Source organism: Dipodomys ordii, unplaced genomic scaffold (assembly GCF_000151885.1).
Source record: "Dipodomys ordii isolate 6190 unplaced genomic scaffold, Dord_2.0 Scaffold61, whole genome shotgun sequence".
NCBI lineage: Eukaryota > Metazoa > Chordata > Mammalia > Rodentia > Heteromyidae > Dipodomys > Dipodomys ordii.
In genome coordinates, this window is record NW_012267277.1 from 9,049,091 (window position 1) to 9,069,026 (window position 19,936).

The 19,936-nt window shown below is 43.7% G+C and overlaps 1 protein-coding gene across 5 annotated transcripts in view; it reads left to right on the plus strand.

Annotated features, from left to right (window-relative positions):
- Positions 1 to 19,936, plus strand: part of Yipf1 (Yip1 domain family, member 1) — a 39,447-nt gene that overhangs the window by 13,416 nt on the left and 6,095 nt on the right. For all 5 annotated transcript variants that reach the window (XR_001175279.1, XM_013022301.1, XM_013022302.1 and 2 more), the window contains 4 exons: positions 1,891 to 2,007; positions 5,988 to 6,154; positions 6,454 to 6,636; positions 12,057 to 12,154. Coding sequence is in view for 4 of the 5 variants with exons in the window: in XM_013022301.1 (XP_012877755.1) it covers positions 1,891 to 2,007; positions 5,988 to 6,154; positions 6,454 to 6,636; positions 12,057 to 12,146 (557 nt within the window). In the remaining variant the exon portion in view is untranslated. The remainder of the gene's footprint in view (positions 1 to 1,890; positions 2,008 to 5,987; positions 6,155 to 6,453; positions 6,637 to 12,056; positions 12,155 to 19,936) is intronic.

A 19,936-nucleotide genomic window follows, 5' to 3' on the forward strand; every position in this document is an offset into this window, starting at 1 on the left:
ATGCTATTTTGAGTTGTGTGTGTGTGTGTGTGTGTGTGTGTGTGTGTGTGTGTGTGTGTGTTAGTATGGGACTCGGGACTCGAACTTAAGCCTCCATGCTATTTTGAGTTTTTTGCTCCCAATTGGTGCTCTACTATTTGAGCCATACTTCTAGTCTCAGTATTTCCTTTTGTAACTTTTTTTTTTTTTGGGTCCAGTCCTGGGCCTGAATTCTGGGCCTGGGCGCTGTCCCTCAGCTCTTCAGCTCAAGGCTAGCACTTTACCACTTGAGCCACAGCGCCACTTCTGGCTTTTTTTTTTCTGCTTATGTGGTGCTGAGGAATCGAACTCAGGGCCTCATGTATGCAAGGCAAGCGCTCTACCACTGAGCCACCTTCCCAGCCCATCCTTTTGTAACTTTTGAACAAGGTATTGCATTCATGGACTGATTTTTTTTTAATTAAAAAAAAAGCTTGGGGCTGGGAAGGTGGCTCAGTGGTAGAATGCTTGCCTTGCATGCATGAGGCTCTGGGTTTGATTCCTCAGTACCACATAAGCAGAAAACGCCAGAAGTGGTACTGTGGCTCAAGTGGTAGAGTGCTATCCTTAAGAGCTGAGGGACAGTGCCCAAGCCCAGAATTCAGGTTCCACAACTAATAACAACAACAACAACAACAACAACAAAGCTTAAAAAAGTCAGGTGCCAGCTGGGTGCTGGTGGCTTACACCTGTAACCCTAGATACTCAGGAGGCTGAGATCTGAGAATCATGGTTCAAAGCCAGTGCAGGCAGGAAAGTTCCTGAAACTCTTATCTCCAATAAACCACTTGAGCTCTATGGCTCAAGTGGTAGAGCGCTAGCCTTGAGCCTTGAGCTGAGGGACAGTGCCCAGGCCCAGAGTACAAGCCCCAAGACCAAAAAAAAAAAAAAAAAAGGTCAGGTACCAGTAGCTCAAGGCTGGAATCCTAACTACTCAGGAGGCTGAGATTTGAGGATCGTGGTTCAAAGCCAGCCCAGACAGGAAAGTCCATGAGACTTTTTTTTTTTTGGTCCGGTCATGGGGCCTGAACTCTGGACCTGGGCGCTGTCCCTCAGCTCTTCAGCTCAAGGCTAGCGCTCTACCACTTGAGCCACAGCACCACTTCCGGCTTTTTTCTTTTTTCTTTTGTGGTACTGAGGAATCGAACCCAGGGCTTCATGCATGCAAGACAAGTGCTCTACCACTGAGCCACCTTCCCAGCCCCCATGAGACTCTTATCTCCAATTAGTCACCAGAAAACCGGAAGTGGCGGCTCAAGTGGTAGAGTGCTCGCCTTGAACTGAAGAGCTCAAGGTCAGCACCAGGCCCAGAGTTCAAGCCCCATAACCAACAGAAAAAACAAAAAGCTCCCACAAATATGTATATCTCTCATGCCACATGCACATACTCACAGAGCCCATGGTGATTTAGAAGATTAGATCAACATTTGCTTGAAGTATCCCTCTTGCTCTGCTCTTCATATATACTGTGGATGGACCTTCCTGATGTTACTTATTATTCTCTGACATTAACACTTGGCATTAATAAGGAAAGCAATCTTTGCTTCTTGTGTTCTGATGGAAAGTTTAACAAAATGTCTGTGAATTTATTTTATGATCCTCCAGTTAAGGGAACTATGTATAAATCAATGTCTTTATCCACCTAATTGTAGCAAGTGTTTTGGCCCTTTGAATTCTAATCACCCTAGTCTTCAAGGCAGCTAATTATGGAATTGTGTTTTGATCTTTTAAAAAAGAAAATTCCCATTAAGTAAGTGTTGATTGCATTTCAGATTCATTTTCCTTTGCTTGTCTAAATAGGGAGAGGCTGATAAGAGTCTGAAGGCTAGTGCTTCATTTTCCTGTTTATAAATATTCTGGTTGCTTTTGCAGGCCCTTTTTGGATATGTGCCACGTTGGTCTTTGCCATAGCAATTAGTGGGAATCTTTCCAACTTCTTAATCCATCTGGGAGAGAAGACATACCATTACGTGCCTGAGTTCCAAAAAGGTTGGTGAATAGCTTGACTCATTGTAAATGCTGTCAGTTTCTAACCAGGAAGCCTTTTGCTCCTTGAGCTGTGGGCCTAGTCTGTAGGTGCCGTAGCCCTGCTTCCTGTGTTTTAGAGTTCAGACATACCGTTGACTGAATATACAAATCCACATCATATTTTGTTTTCTAACTGTAGAAGACGTATATAATGTACATTTTAACAATTTCAGTGGTATAAGTACATTTGCAGTGTTGCTAACTCACAAAGTATTTAAGGAAGCTAGCCCAACAGCAACTGGAATTTATTCTAAAAATGTACCAAGTAACTGAAAAGTAGTGTTATGAAGGTCTTCATTATAGCATTGTTTGTATTATGAAAGCCTAGAAATAGTAGGGGCACTGTTCTTCAAGTTGTGGTGGCCCAACTAGCGGAGATGGTCTCTAGCCACTAATTATGAGGCACCTAGAGCAACTTGAGTACCAGAACTTAGGCAAACTGGTGCCTGTAATGTTGGCAGCTTTGTAAAGAGAAGTCTGTTCATGGTTAAGTAGAATGGACAATGAAAAACGGTAAATGATCTAGGGGTGGATTTAGAAATAATGTTCGTATCTAAAAATTTCTTTCTTGTATCAGTTAAGATAAAAAGAAAACAGCTTATAGAAACTTGAATATGAGAACCACTCCAAAGTGAGGAAGCTTGGCTTTGTAAGAGATTGACCATAGCACTTTCCCAAGTTCTCTTTCCCTACTTGCTTGCCTGCTTGGGTAAAAACATGGGCTGCAGGTTTCAACACTGTACTCACTAGCTTCTATAGAGGAGCCAGATTTGTGGCCTCAGGTTCTTCATAAGAGAAATGGAAATGATAATACTATATGGTAGAGCTACTATAAGAATAAAGAGCAAGCTGGGCACCAGTGGCTCATGCCTGTAATACGAGCTACACTGGAGGCTGAGATTTGAGGATCACAATTTGAAACCAGCCTGGGCAGGAAAGTCTGTGAGACTCTTATCTCCAGTTAACCAGAAGTAGAGCTGTGGCTCAAAGTGGTAGAGCACTAGCCTTGAGTGAAAAAACTCAGGGACAGTACCCAAGCCCTGAGTTCAAACCATGACTGAAAAAAAGAAAAAAAGAATAAAGAGCCAGGCTCATGCCTGTAATCCTAGCTACTCAGGAGGCTGAGATCTGAGGATCATGATTCAAGCCAGCCTGGATAGGAAAGTCTATGAGATTCTTTTTTTTTGGGAGGGGGTCCATTTGTGGGGCCTGAACTCTGGGCCTGGGTGCTGTCCCTCAGCTCTTCAGCTCAAGGCTAGCGCTCTACCACTTGAGCCATAGCACCACTTCCGGCTTTTTTCTTTTTGCTTATGTGGTGCTGAGGCTCTTTAGCTCAAGGCAAGTGCTCTACCACTGAGCCACCTTCCCAGCCTATCTATGAGATTCTTATCTCCAATTAGCCAGCAAAAAATCTGGAAGAAGGAGATGTGGTTCAAGTGGTAGAACACCAGCCTTGAGCCAAAAAGCTCAGGGACAGTGCCCTGGCCCAGAGTTTAAGATCCAGAATCAGCATACACATGCATACGCACGTGCGCGCACGTGTGCACGCGCACATGCACACACACACACACACACCATACAAAAGAATAAAGAGCTGAAGACTAGAGGTATGGTGCAAGTGGTAGAGCACCTGCATAGCAAGCTCCAAGCCCTGAGTTCTAATCCCAGGAATGTCACACAAAAAGAAAATAAATGAATATAAAATGGATATATGTAAGAGGTTAGACTAGTGATTTTTATACAATTCTTCCAATGTTTATTATTGCTATATATGTGTATACATACCTGTCTATAGGAACATATTTAAGTGTTTGAGAGAGTATACATGAGCCTACAGTGAATTGTTTCTTTTCCTCCTTTTTAGTGTGTGTGTGTGTGTGTGTGTGTTTAGTTCTGGTGGTTTATTGGACTTCCCTGCCCAGGCTGGCTTTGAACCGCGATCCTCAGATCTCAGCCTCCTGAGTAGCTAGATTATAGGCTCACGCCGTTGGCACCTGGCCCTTCTTTCTTCTTTACTAAAATGAAAATACAGATTTCATGAAACAATATATCAACATGTTAGTTAATAATAATAAAAAGCTAATTATTTTTTGTTGGTTCTGGGGCTTGAACTCAGGCAGGGCCTGGACTCTGTCCCTGAGCCTCTCTGTTTATGTGGTAGCAAGGAATCAAACCCAAAACTTCATGCATTCCACTTTACCACTAAGCCACATTCCCAATCCTAAAAAGCTAAATCTTAAGTATTTATTCTTTATCATCACCACTCTATTAGAATGGTTATTGCCTATTTTAACTTAGTTCTTCTAACAGTCTTTTTTGCATTCTGGTAATGGAACTCAAGACCTTATACATGCTAGGCAAATGCTCTAATAATCTTGTGAGGTAATTTTATTCCCATTTTGCAGATAGGTAAGTAGTAGGAAGATTAAGTAGCTCACTATCCAGAGATGGTTTGCCTGGGATTAGAACCCAGGGCATCTGTACAAAGTCTCTGCCATTTGAGACTACAATACCGTGACTGTCAGTAAAGCAGTGAGTATATTGCCTGATGCCCAGCAGTGATCAATGACTGTAGCTACAGCCAGAGTAGAATTTCCTTCTCCTTCCCTTCATTGTCTAAGAAAAAGGTATGATGTCAATGAAATTGTATCTGGCTTAAGGAGGGAGTGCCAAATGTTTTGGACACTGACAGTTTTAACAAGAGTCTGACTGTAACTGCCACGAGGCTTTGCCAAGATGTGTTAAATGAGTTCCCTACTAGTTTTCCCATAGGAGAAGCAGATGCCATGGCTTAGCCAAGTATAATTTATTTATTTCTTTATTTATTGTCATGAGTCTTGAACTCTGGGCCTGGGCACTGTCCCTGAGCTCTTCAGCTCAAGGCTATCGCTCTACCACTTGAGCCACAGCACCACTTCAAGTTTTCTGGTGGTTAATTGGATATAATTCCTACCCAGGCTGGCTTTGAACCGTGATCCTCAGATCTCAGCCTCCTGAGTAGCTAGGATTACAGGCATGAGCCACCAGCGCCTGGCTTTGTTTATTTATTTTTATATTTTATTTTGCAGTACAGGGAATCAAACTCAGGACTTTCTTTATGCGTAGGAGGCAATCACTGTACCACTGAGCTACATCCCAACTCTTTGCCAGGCTTTGTGATGGTCACTCCAGAATCAAGAAGACTTCAAATTGTTCTCTAGGGCAAGTTCTATAGGGCTTGATACTACAAGAGGAGGAGGTAAAAAGCAGGAAGAGAAGAAGAAAGAAGAGGAGGTAGAGAAGGAAGAGGAGGAGGAAGAGACGAAGGAAAAGGAGGAAGGCCTTACAGAGCAAGGGAAGGCTGGATTCTGAGGAGCTTTTAACAAGCAGTTCCATTACCAAGGCAGAGTTATTTATGTAAGGAAGAAAGTGAAACTGGAGAATATTTCAAGCAATCCATCAATGTGCTGAAACTCTGTATTTCAGAAGCAGAAAGATCTCTAAATGACACGCAGAGCAAGTTAATCTGTACCCAGGGCATTTTAATAAATTTGTTAAAGAAATCAGTGTCAGCTCTTGTTTTGCTAGGGAGGAGGATGTGTTCTTCCAAGGGGATAGTTGGCTTTTATTTGATTGAAATGTTCAGTATATTTAGATCTTACAGTATGATGTTCTCAAATATTTTAGTTATTCAATAATATTGTTACTAAATGAATATAAAAGTTCTAAAGGAAACTACAAGGACAGATGCTAAAGATTCATTCATTTGGCAAACATTTATAAAACACCTACCATGTTCCAAGGGCTGTGTCAGGCCCAAAGAATAGAGCCCAGGAAGACATGGGCCCACTATCCATTGAAGTAGATTGACTTGTAGGAAGTAAGGACAGTCTAAAGTATGGGAAGTGCTCTGACAGTGGCTTAAAGACATGATGCAGGTGACACTGTCTTGTTGTCCGCAGTATCCATAGCAGCTACCATCATCTATGCCTATGCCTGGCTTGTTCCTCTGGCTCTCTGGGGTTTCCTCATGTGGAGAAACAGCAAAGTCATGAACATTGTTTCCTATTCATTTCTGGAGATTGTGTGCGTCTATGGCTATTCACTCTTCATTTATATCCCTACAGCAGTAAGTATGGCACTGTGGAGCAGACTCTGAGTGATGCTCTGGTCTTGGTTAACACTTCAGCCAGGAATTCCACCAGACATTGTTATTTCCAGTTTAACATTCATCTGCTCCCCTTTGAGTTTCAAGGGCAGCATGAAGAAGAGTGGGGGGCGGGAGTGAACCCTTAGGATAACATTGCCTCAGTCTGCATGGTGGTGGGTATTCCGAAAACCAGCTGGCATCAGCCCAGCTGATTGGCTTACATGCCTGGAATGAACAAATGCATCCAAAGACTGTATCCTTTCCTTCTCTTCTTTCAGATACTGTGGATCATCCCCCAGAAAGCTGTTCGTTGGATTCTAGTCATGGTTGCCCTGGGCATCTCAGGATCTGTCTTGGCTATGACATTTTGGCCAGCTGTTCGTGAAGATAACCGACGTATTGCGTTGGCCACAATTGTGACAATTGTATTGCTTCATATGCTTCTTTCTGTGGGCTGCTTGGTATGGTTTCATTCCTATATACTTTTGGTGTGTTTTAACACTATAAAGTGTTAGGTATAATGGTTCCTTTAAAACTGACTTCATGAACTAAACACCATTTTGACTCTCCTATAGGAAAAGTAAATAGTTTTGAGAATTTAATTGTAGCCTCTGACTTTGCCTAGTTTTTGTAATCTGGTTAAGATATAATGTCTAGCCAGGGCAAGTATGGGTAGATATGTACCACTCTATAGGATTGGGAAGAAGGAAGCATGTTGAGGCTCTGCCTCTGAATGCCCTGTTTTCTGCATATGCCTAGAAGATTTTTTTTTCTGTTGGCTGTGGGGCTTGAACTCAGGGCCTGGCCACTGACCCTGAGCCTCTTTGTGCTCAAGGCTAGCTTACTACCACTTAAGCTATAGCACCACTTCTGGCTTTTTCTGAGTAGTTTATTGGAGATAAGAGTCTCCTCGAGACTACTGCCTGGGCTGGATTCAAACTAAGATCCTCAGGTCTCAGCCTCCCTAGTAGGTAGGATTATAGGTATGAGCCACCAGTGCCCAGCTGATTTTTTTTTAAACATGCTATACCAAGGCTTGAACTCAAGACCTGGGTGCTGTCCCTTAGCTTTTTTTTTTTTTCTGCCTAAGGCAGGTGCTCTATCCTTTGAGCCACATATCCACTTCTGAGATTTTGATGATTAATTAGAGATAAGAGTCTCACAAACTCTCCTTCCTAGGCTGACTTTGAACTGGATCCTCAGATGCCAGCCTTCAGAGTAGCTGTGATTATAGGTGTGAGCCAGACTTACCTAGGAAGATGGTGGACAACATTAAAGTACGTTTGAAGCTGGGCACAAGTGGCTCTAGCCACTAGCTACTCTGGAGGCTACTCTTGGATTAGAGCATCCAAGTTTGATGCCAGCCTGGGCAGGAAAATCCATGACTCATCTCCAGTCAACTCCAGAAAACTGGAGGTGGTACTGTGGCTCCAAGTGGGTAGAGTACTAGTCTTGACAGTACCCAGTCCCTGAGTTCAAGCCCTGTAACTGACAAAAAAAAGTAGGTTTGAGTCCTGTGTCTAGGAAGAACATGACAGACAGGCTGGTTCTATTACTCTCTGGCTAGGAACTTGACTATGTTCTGTACTTCTCTGAATCTTCTTCATCTATAATGTGAGTCTATTATTTCCCACCAGTGGGTTGTTCTGAAGATCAAACAAAATAATACATAGGATGCATTTAACATAGAACTTGTCCTATAAATGCCCATAAACTAGGCCCCTTTCCTTTGATCCTAAGGCAATATGCTTGATCTTTGAAATGCTGTCTGTGAATAATATCCTTTTCATTGTAACTAACTTGCTCATGGTACTTCCTCTAACTGGCACCTTCTTGTCTCTTACATACTTTTTCCAAAGCATACCTGGCCAAGAGATTGATGACTCAAAATCAGGAAGGAAATGCATTGTTTTCAGCTCTATAAAAGCTAGGAGCAGGGCAGATTGGTTCATGGAGCAAAGAAGTATAGTATCTATTTCGTAAGCCAAGTGCTGGTGATTCACACTTGTAATCCTACCTACTCAGGAGACTGAGATATGAGGATTACAGTTCGAAGCCAGCCCAGGCAGAAAAATCTGTGTGAGATTTTTTTTCGGTCGGTTGTGGAGTTTGAACTCAGGGACTAGGCATTGTTCCTGAGTTCTGTTTCTCAAGACTAGCACTCTACTACTTTGAGTTTTTGAGTGGTTAATTGGAGATAAGGTTCTCACAGGGACTTTTCTCCATGGGCTGGTTTGAACTATGATTCTCAGATCTCAGCCTTCTGGGTGCTAGGATTACAGGTGTGAGCCACCAGCGCCCAGCTCTGTGATACTCTTATTTCCAATTAGCCAGTAAAAAGCTAGAATTGGAGCTGTGGCGCAAGTGGTAGAGCCCTGAGTGGAGAAAATAGTGAGTGCACAGTCCCTGAGTTCAAGTCTTAGTACTGGCACACACACATGCACACGTGTGTGCATATATGCACATGTATACACACACAAAGAATCTATTTCATGTGGAACTGATGGCAGGATTTTTTATGTTCTATGCCACTTATTCTTCTGGGGTAAATGGCACTAAAGCTAGATTTCCCTCCTTGTCCTATTGCCCAAAATTTTCAGGAATGAAGGTTGGGGGCATGACTTGGGTGGTAGAGCATCTGCCTAGCAAGCCAAGAGTGCTTGAGTTCAAACTTGAGAGTTTCCATAAAAGGAAAAAAAAAAAGGATCTTCTAGAAGAGAGAATAGTTACAAAGAAGACAGAGTCTTGGACAGGGAGGTGCTTAGCATTGTGATCTGAGGCAACTTAACTCTCAGAATTTTGGTTTCCTCACCTGTCAGAGATTCCCAGGCTTTTGTGGAGGAAGCTCTTCATGTACTGCGAAGGTTGTTCAAATGGAAAACAGTTAGGAAAGTGGCCCTACTGCACATTATTCTTTAGTGCCCCAGTAGGAGTGGCCCAGGATCGCATGGTTTGAACCTGGATTAAAGCTCAAATCTCCCTGCTGTACACAGTACCCTTTCATTGATGCCTTTCTCTTGAGATTCCCCCCTAATTGTTCTGCTCATACTTGGCTGAGAATTTGATGGAGAGGAGGAAGCAGAAGGGCATCACTCTGCTCAGCTCTGTGACAGTCATGGAGCAGGGTAGATTGGACTGTGGGTAGGAAGGCATTGCTGACAGTAGGGGAAGATATCATTTTCTCCTCCTTGAAGAGGGAAACCATCGCATTATCAGGTGTTGAGCCAGCCCTCTCTGCCCTTCAGGCTGTGCTTCAGTCATTTCCCTTCTCTAGACTCCTACCTCCTCCCTTAGAAAAAGGATCTGGGCTAGCATACCACAGTAACATCTCTGTTGTTGGAGGATCAAATGATGTTTGCAACATGAAAAGTATAACAAGTCATGTAAAGAGAAGGCATTTTTATTCTTGGAAGGCAGGGCCAGGAGTCAGCAGGAGTCACTTGAGCTGAGGAGCACCCGCTGAACCAGACAGGTTGGCTTTCTCTTACTTCCCTGGGAAGCACAGGTCACAGGTTGGTGTGTGTGTGTGTGTGTGTGTGTGTGTGTGTGTGTGTGTGTGTGTGTGTGTGTGTGTGTGTGTGTGTGTGTGTGTGTGTGTGTGTGTTGGAGGTTGGGGGTTGGGGGTTGGGGATTGGTGTGTGTGTGTGTTTGCCTTGGTGCAGTGAAGTATATGACAGCCCACACCTGGGAAGGCCCCTTGGAGAATACACATGTAAGTGATCTCTAAGTTTGTACTAAACACACCTGGCAGAGGTAGCTGGGAAGATCCCAGAGGGGATGTCCTTGGCTGACATGTCAAGAGATGTACAAGCCTGTGTTTGTTTACTACTGCCAGTAGGGAGGCCCACTCCTAGAGAGGCTGCCATCCATCCTGAGGCCTCCACAGAGCATAGGACTGGGCTGGACTTGGACTCTGTTGAGCATGGAAAAGTCCAGACTGGAAGTGGGCACAACTGGATTGGAATCCAACTCAGGCACAGTTATATAGTTTTGGAAAATCAGTTTGAGGCTCAGCTTTCTCTCCAAAGTGGGGATCAAAATGCCTGTTTCTGAGCTGATAAATGATTATGTACTTGATGTACAGTAGGTATTCCCCAAATGATAGCTGAGGTTTTTATGCATTCATAAGTCACAGAACTAAAGCTTGTTCAAGAAACACTTAATAATCATGTTTTCCAATCCTTACATTTTACACATGGGAAAACTCAGGCTTCTACGGGTGGAGGGCCTTGTCCAAAGGTACAATGTGTGTCAGCCCAGACCCAGATGGGAGCCTGGGCTTTGTGGCTCATTCCTTCTGAACAGGCTTCCTCCAGTAACCTGGAAAAGCTGAAGCATAGGTCTCTCTGACTCATTGATCCCAGAGAAAACTGAGGGAGCCCTGGGTAGTGTGGACACTGTGGCCTCTGTTCATACCACCTCCTTTGGAGTTCTGCTCTTCCTCTGCCCCAGAGAATCACTGCCAGGAAGGATTTATGGAGTAGTGACTGGTAGGATTGCTCTGGGAATGTGACAAATGGGAGGACTGCACAAAAAGGCATCCGCAAGAAAGTTAAACAAAAAGATTATTGAGTTAGAAATATGCTAGAAAGCCCCAGCATGTCGTGTTGGTGCCCCCTTCTGGTTGAAAGCAAGCAGAGCTGGTAAAAAATGTTTCTTGGTTTCTTGGCTTTTCACTTTCCTGAAATATTAATGCCAAGGGAAGTCAGGAGCATTCAGTGGTCTTGGATATAGTAACAGACTCACCGTTCTTTCGAAGAACCAGTGTTCAAGGCTAGTGAGATTGTGTGTTTTCCTGGCCAATGTTAGGATTGATTCTCAGGACTCAAGGCAGAAAGGAAGATCCTCCTTGTTATCTTCCTTTCCACTTCCTTCTGACTTTTGACAGTTTAATTGTAGATGTTGAGCAGAGGCACTTATCAAACCTTTCATTTCCAAACTAAAGAATTAAGAGATGAAGCTCTTTTTAAGATCTTTGAGCCAACTAGCTAGTTTAGCAGGTGTCTGTCATAGCTCAGCTTGCTAAGAACTAATAGTTTATATAGTGTGCCAGGTCCTGTAAGAGATCCTACTGACACAAAGACAGAGGTGGAGACCATCTCTGTGCTAGTGCTGGGGCTTTAACTCAGGGCCTGGTGCTGAAAATCCTTTTCACTGAAAGCTGGTGCTCTACTACTTGAGCCATAGCTCCACTTTCATAGAGACAAGCCTGTGTGTAATGTAGTAATTACAGTATGCCTTTTGGAGTCAGATGGACCTAGTTTGGAGTCCTGGTTCTACCACTCATATATCATATGTCCTGGATCCAAGAGACTTGAGTTTCTCAAAGTATCTGTTTGCTCATCTGTCAAATGAAAATAATTGTAACAACATCAGGGTTGTTAGGAAGATTTAAGTCATATAACATAGTAAGTGCTCAATAAGTGGTAGCTAAGTTTAAGGTTACTCACAGGTGTTGGTGGCTTATGTCTGTAATCTCAGGAGGCTGAGATTTAAGGATCATGGTGTGAAGTCATACCAGGCAGGAAAGTCCATGAGACTCTTTCTCCCATTAATCACCAAAAAGCCAACAGTGGAGAGCTGTGGCTCAAAGTGGTAGAGTGTTAGCCTTGAGCACAAAAACCTCAGGGACAGTGCCCAGGCCCTGAGTTCAAGCCCCAGGACTTGCAATGCCACCCCCACCCCCCAAAAAAAAGATTACTCACAGATTGAGTTAACAAGGCAGACATAGACAGAGATGACTGCAGTTCAGCATGATGCCAACCATGGTAGCAGGAGGCAGGGACCATGAGAGCCCAGAAATACTGTTATTATTGAGCCTAGAAGGACCCTCAACTAGCTTGTTGCTTTCTGACACTCTCATTGGTCTCTCTTTCTACAGGCATACTTTTTTGATGCACCAGAGATGGACCATCTCCCCACAACTATAGCTACTCCAAACCAAACAGCTGCAGCAGCCAAGTCCAGCTAAGGAGAAAAGTAAGAGATAATATTTTTATTCTGTGGAGTGGTATGCTAAAAATCAAAACAAAACATGGCAGGAAAGTCCATGAGACTCTCATCTTCAATTAACCACCCAAAAGCTGGAAGTGGAGCTGTGGCTCAGGTGGTAGAGTACCCAGGTCCTGAGTTCAAGCTCCAGGACCAAACACATGCACACGTGTGCATGTGCATGTGCACACATACACATGCACATACAAAACCAGACCATTCTTTGTGTACAATTTTGTAGTAGGATATGAGTGTGCATGTTTAGGACTGTGTATGTATCCTTGTTGAAAGTTTCCATTTGAAATCTATCTCTTAGATTCTGCTGAAGGTGGATCTCTGCGTTCATCCCAGCAGCCCCCTCCTAAACCTCATGTACCCTTTCTAGCAGCACAGTATGGATTTGTTCCATCACATAACAGTTCTGGTAGTCTTTCTGACCTCTTAGGCAGGCTGCTTCAGAGCCTGAGTTGACCCCTGTTAGTTTACTCCTAAAGTTCTCCAAAGGCTATATATGTTCAGGGCCGCTGAGGTGATTCTACCATTAATGGTTAGTTCAGTGGGAGTTAGTACAGGAAAAAGATGTAATTTAATGGCTCCTTCCTTGCTTCTATCCCATTCCCATTCTGTTTCAAGGCTGCAGTCATACTGAACTTTTTGGTTTTCTGTCCTGTGCTTGGCACCTAGCCCAGAGCCTTGTATATACCACATGAGTACTTTAACACTGAGCTGTGCCTCCAGCCCCACACTGAACTTTTATCATTGCTTTAACATATCATGTCTGCACTTGCAGTTCCATTTGTCTGAAGTGTTTCTTTCTTCCAGACCTTCTTCCAACAGTTGTCACTTAGCTTGTGATACCAGTATACTTTGTATGATAGGTATCACTTTCTTATGGTGCTCAAAACACTAATTGTCTGTGTGTCCATGTGCTGATAACCTGATCAGTCATCCAGTCATTTGTTTGTACTCTCTGCACTAGTGTGTCCCCTCAATTAGAATCAGCTCCATGAAAACAAGGATAGGATTTCATTGCCCATTTCATGACCTGGTATATAGGTGGACTCAGTGAGTGTTTGTGGAATGAATGAATTAATGAATGAAGACATACTATCCATATGATCTTACTGTGTGTCAACCAAGAACTGTTACTCAGTTTTATAATCATTAGCAGCCCTTTCTGTGCAAGCTGCAGTCTACCAGAGCAATGGAATATGAAAAAAATCAGGGTCTTCATTATCAAGAATTAAAATTAAATCTCAGCTAGGCACCACTGGTTTGCCCTTATAATCCTACCTAATCAGAAGGCTGAGATCCAGAGGATTACAGTTTAAAGCCAGCCCAGGCAGAAAAATACGTAAGACTTCTTCTGGAAAATACTAGCAAAAAGCAGGACTAGAGATGTGGCTCAAGTGATAGAGTACCAGCTGAATAAGCAAGTTGAGTCGTCATAAGACACTGAGTTCAAATTCCAATACCAATCCCCTCCTTCCTCAAATTAAATCCCATTTCTGCCCTGTACTTGCTGTGGGCCTTGGGCAAGGAACTAATTCTTTTTGAACCTCAGTTAACTTCTCTATAAAATATGGATGAACAACCTATATTTGAAGATTAGATGTTATATTTGTAGAAGCTCCTGACACCCATAGTGAAACTCCTTGGTACAATTAATACACACTAAGAAAAAAAAATTCCTGTCACATAGGTGCACAGTAATAAGACCAAAGCTATTTCCCCACTGAAAGTGGGCTGATAGTTTGTATTGAAATTTGGTGCTTCTCACTGACTTTACCTTGATCCATTATTTATTTTTTGTAACAAATGAGGATTTTTCCCTCTCAGTTGAAGAAATCAAGTGTAGGCCCTGCAAGTTGACAGGATGTAGTGACCCGGTGTTGAAGTCACTTTGGCTGATAGAATCACTAGGAATCATCTGTAAGGTGTTACAGGCCTTCCACCACCTTCCTCTCTTCCTCTCTTCTTGGGGGTATGTGATACTGGAATCAAAGAAGATCACAATCCTATGTGTGAAACAGAACAATGATGCCTACTGAAATTGTCCTAAGAAAGGAGAAGAAATTAAGGGAAAGTGACATTGGGGTGAGATTGGTTGAAATGCATTGTATACATGTGAAAAATGTCAATGTAAGTCTCTTCCTATACAGCGTCTATATGCTTATTTAGGAGGAAAAATTTCCTTCCTCATTTTACATTGAAAAAGCTAAAGCCAAGTTAACCCAGTGCACTTGGCTGGCAAGCTAACATTTGTACATCGCATTCCATCTTACAAAATACTTTCTAGGTCCCTCTCTTATTGGCCATGCTTACCAGTACTTTCCACCTTGTTGCATAAGTGAAGAGGCTGGAATGAATATGGCTGACTTGTCTAAGGTCACCCATTGCTTAGAGGCAGAGAATAAGTCTTGGGGATCCAGTTTCTCTTTCTAATTTTTCCCCCATTTTTGACTCTTTGCCATAAGCACAAACCAGTAATATGTGCATGTTTTAAGTATTTACATTACTACTATCAATCTATACATTGTTAATAATCCCAGTGGGAACCTGAGGAAATTAAAGCTTAATACTCCCCCTTTTTTTTTTACTCATGTATGTATGTATTTATTTATTTATTTATTGTAAAGATACTATACAGAGGGTTACAGTTACATGAATGAGGTAATGAGAACACTTCCTCTTGAACATTGTTACCCCCTCCATTGTTTTCCCTCTACCATCCCTTCCCTCCCTACCTTCCCCAATGTTCTTTTTTTTTTTTTGATTGTGATTAAGTGATTACATAATTTCCGGAATTTCACAGTATTGTGGAATAATGATGCTCATTTAAAGTCACAAGTTCATAATACCCCCTTTTTTAATGAAAAAGAAATAGAAGTTTTAATGTTTCTTTTTTTTGGGGGGGTGCTCCGGTGGTGGGGCCTGAACTCTGGGCCTGGGCACTGTCCCTCAGCTTTTCAGCTCAAGGTTAGTGTTTTATCGCTTCAGCCAACAGCACCACTTCCAGCTTTTTTTGGGGGGGGTGGGGTCTGGTCATGGGGCCTGAACTTTGGCCTGGGTGCTGTCCCTCAGATCTTCGGCTCAAGGCTAGCGCGCTACCACTTAAGCCATAGCACCACTTCTGGCTTTTTTTTTTCTTCTGCTTATGTGGTGCTGAGGAATCGAACCCAGGGCCTCATGCATGCAAGGCAAGCTCTCTACCATTGAGCCACCTTCCCAGCCCTCCAGCTTTTTTTTTTCTGCTTATGTGTTACTGAGGAATCGAACCCAGGGCCTCATGCATGCAAGGCAAACGCTCTACCACTGAGCTACCTTCCCAGCCCGAAGTTCTAATATTTCTAATAGTAGTTTGGGTGTCTCTAATCTTAGAATGAACATGTGGTGGCTTCTTTGTGCCTCAGTTTGTCTGCACACTTATACAGCTCATCCTGCAGATGACCTCACTGAATGTTGACAGAGAGGTCCAGACAGAGGAGGTACCCTTCCTTAGTATAAAAATCATGAAGAAGGAACAGTCTTTCCCTCCCTGCCTCCCTCCCTCCCTCCCTGCCTCTGCCCCTCCCCCTCTCCCCCTCTACCTTTCTGTCTTCCTCTCCTCCCTCTCCCCCCTTCCCCCTCCCTCTCTCCCCTCTAAGACAGGGTCTTATTATGTAGCCAGGCTAGCCTCAAACTCATTATCTTCCTTCCTTAGCCTCTGAAGCGCTGGGATTACAGATATATGGCTCCACACCTGGATGAGATAGTCTTATTTAATTTAGCCCAGTTTCCACTGACCTGGACAGCAGAAGTGTCCAGTTAATATTGGGAAAGTGAGGTTGGGAAGGTGGCTTAGTGGTAGAGTGCTTGCCTAGCATGCATGAAGCCCTGGGTTTGATTCCTCAGTACCACATACACAGAAAAAGCCAGAAGCGGTGCTGTGACTCAAGTGGTAGAGTGCTAGTCTTAAGCCAAAGAAACTCAGGAACAGTGCCCAGGCCCTGAATTCAAGCCCCAGGACTGGCAATATATGTATATAGAAGGTGGAAGGTAGATGAACCTTTGAGAACTAAGTGCATGAATGAGGATGAGGGTTTTTTTTTCATTTCAATAAATATTATTTTATATGATTAGAGGCATTGCACTTTTTTTTTTTTTTTGGGTCCGGTCGTGGGGCCTGAACTCTGGGCCTGGGCGCTGTTCCTCAGCTCTTCAGCTCAAGACTAGCACTCTACCACTTGAGCCATAGCACCACTTCCGGCTTTTGTCTTTTTACTTATGTGGTGCTGGGGAATCGAACCCAGGGCCTCAGGCATGCAAGGCAAGCGCTCTACCACTGAGCCACCTTCCCAGCCCGAGGCATTGCACATTTAAGATGCAGCATTTCATGCTGAGCGTAGGCCATCATTTACTCTTCTCTGCACTTATTGAGGCTACTTTGTAGCCTCTTTGAGCCGAGTCTTGGGGACTCAGGAAATAAGATATAGTCTCTGCTTCAAGGATCCTGTCTGAAAAAAAAAAGTAAAGGGCTGGGAAGGTGGCTCAGTGGTAGAGCGCTTGCCTTGCATGCATGAGGCCCTGGGTTTGATTCCTCAGCACCACATAAGCAAAAAGAAAAAAGCCGGAAGTGGCGCTGTGGCTCAAGTGGTAGAGCGCTAGCCTTGAGCTGAAGAGCTAAGGGACAGCGCCCAGGCCCAGAGTTCAGGCCCCCGGACCGCCCCCCCCCCCCCAAAAAAAAAGGATTCTGTCTGATGTGCAGAACAGCCCAACAGGTAGTGCTATGTTGTATGGGAAGTTCCTCGAGCAGGATGTCAATTGAGCCCTGTGGAGGCAGAGAAAGAATGACACATTGGTTTTGAGCAGAGTCTTGCTTAAATTAGGTCCTGAAGGTTGAGTACAGCAGTCAGTTACCCTTCATTCTGAAAAACAGTCTACTTTTATGGCTTTGGGGAAGGGAAGATATAGGCATGATTAAACCATGGACATGATCAATCATAAGACACGATGTGAGCTAGCATGTCTAAGAACCAGAAAGTCTGAGCTCAGCTGGAGAAAGGCCTGAACGAGAGAACAGAGGGACAACAGTTGTCTGAGCCTCTCTTTTGGCCAGAATACCAACTTCACCCAATGAGGTGCTCTCTTGACCTGCTACTGAACTGGGACTTCAGTCCCTTCCTCACGTTTTGTTGTAAAGGCTCTCCACTAAGAAGCCCAGGTACCATAACCCATTAGAGTCAGAGCAGTGTCTGAGACAAGCCTGGCCCTTGGTTAACTCTTAAAGATCTCACAGCCTGGTTTACACAGATTTGACCCCTCTGGGTTTTGCTCAAATCTGTAAACTTGGGTGTCAGTGCCTCCATTTAGGTGTCAAGTCTCCAAATGAGATAGTGATGAACAGCTTCTCCATAGCCTCCCTGGCAGAAGCATCCATCACTTTGCCAATAAAAGGGCTGTCCAGAGCCCTTGGGCACTGCAGATTTATGAGCTGGCTATGCCTTCTACTGTAATCTCTGGACTCCCAGCTTTCACTGAAAAAGAATGGCTTCTAATCTCAACAGTAACCTTCCCTGCGTAAATTTGTGCTTGGGAAGGCTTAGTCCAGACTGAATTTCTTCTAGAACATTAACTCCTTCTCTCCCTGTAACGTCAGAACCCTAGGAGAGCCTCTAACTACTTGTAAGAAGGGAAGCTATCCCTACGTAAGTCATTGAGGTAATGTAGTTTGCTGGGAGTGTGACTAAAATAGTAAAGTACTCATCTAGCGTACCCAATTTGGAAAGAAAAATAAAATCTGAATTCCAGCTTCCATTTTCACTCCCACTACTTGAGAGCCACTTTTCTTCTCTGAGCCAAGACCCAGGAAAAGCCTAGAAATGACTGCTTTGGCAATAAGGAATGAAGGTTGTGAAGGACTACATCCAAACTGGGGCCCCTTCCCATGGGTGATGACATCTGTCCGGAGGAGGGCAGCAGATGATTGTACTCTAGTGTAATAAAGGCTTTAATAATAGATGAGCACAGGGCTTGTGCAGAGTTGTTGTAATTAAAACCCTCTGATTTGATACACAAGGTTTATATGTAATTATTTTCACTGGCTCCTGTGCTGAGTATTCATTTCATAAGCCAAGGTTACAAAGCATTTTACTGGGTTTATATGCTTCAATTCCTTTATTCTGAAATCAGCTTTGGCTCAACGCTTTAATCTCCTTTTTTATTGGGGTGGGGAGTCTGGTCATGGGGCCTGAACTCTGGGCCTGGGCGCTGTCCCTCAGCTCAAGGCTAGCGCTGTACCACTTGAGCCACAGCGCCACTTCCAGCTTTTTTCTTTTTGCTTATGTGGTGCTGAGGAATCGAACCCAGGGCCTCATGCATGCAAGGTAAGCATTCTACCACTGAGCCACCTCCCCCCCCACCCCCGCTGTAATCTCCTTTATTTCAGCATCCCAACTGCGTGATTTTCTGCCATCTTGCCTCTGCTTGTCATCCTTTCCACACCATGTCTGAAGTGTCCTTGGCCAGCTCTTCCTCAACTTTCCGCTCAGTTTCCTTTCTGTGAGCTACAATGTCTCAACACAGTAACTTCTTTTCTTTATATTAGTGGAAAATTTTGATGTAGATAAAAGTAGTATGGCAGGGCATTGTAGTATTGGCCTCTAATCCAAGATTAGAAACAGAGACAGAAGGATCATGAATTCCAGGCCAGCCTGGGATACACTTGGAGAACTTGCCTAAAAAAATGTAGGGCTAGGAATGTGGCTTAGTGGTAAAGTGCTTGCCTAGCATGCATGAAGCCCTGAGTTTGAGTCCTCAGTGCCACATAAACAGAAAAGGCTAGAAGTGGTGCTGCAGTTCAAGTGGTAGAGCGCTAGCCTTGAGCAAAAACTTAGGAACAGTGCCCAGACAGTGCTCAAGCCCCAGGACTGGCAATTTTTTTTTTAAGTAGAGGGACTGGGAAGGTGGCTCAGTGGTAGAGTGCTTGTTTTGCATGCATGAAGCCTTGGGTTCAATTCTTCAGCACCCCATCAGCAGAAAAAGTTGGAAGTAGCGCTGTGGCTGAAGTGGTGGAGCGCTAGCCTTGAGCTGAAGAGCTGAGGGACAGTGCCCAGGCCCAGAGTTCAGGCCCACGACTGACTAAAAAAAAAAGAAAAACAAGTAGAGTAATAACAAATGTAAATGTATTATTTATTTTGTACAAATTCTTTCAACACTTGTTGCCAACTCATGGCCAACCTTGTTTATCCATGTACCAATCTACTCCCTGCCTCTTTCCTCAATATATTATTCTTTGACTGATACTATTAATGACTGATGTTTTGGGACAGGATATCAGTGTATAACCCAGGCCTCTGCCTCCTTAGTGCTGGGATTATTACCATACCCATCCTCTTCTATAATAATAATAATTATTATTACTAATATTATTATTATTTGCTGGTCCTGGGGTTTGAACTCAAACAGCCTGGGTGCTGTTGATGAACCTCTTTGTGCTCAAGGCTAGCATTCTACCACTTGAGCCATAGCACCACTTGTGGTTTTTCCTGACTAGTTTACAGGAGATAAGAGTCTCATGTACTTTTCTGCCCAGGCTGGCTTTGAATCACGATCCTCAGCTCTCAGCCTTCTGAGTAACTAGGATTACAGGTGTGAGCCATTGGCACCCAGCCCTCCTCCATATTATTGGGAGGAAAATCATTATAACACATCCTATCATTTCATCCATGTGTATTTAAATTCTGTATAGAAGATAGAGGCAGGGCTGGGAAGATAGCTCAGTGGTAGAGC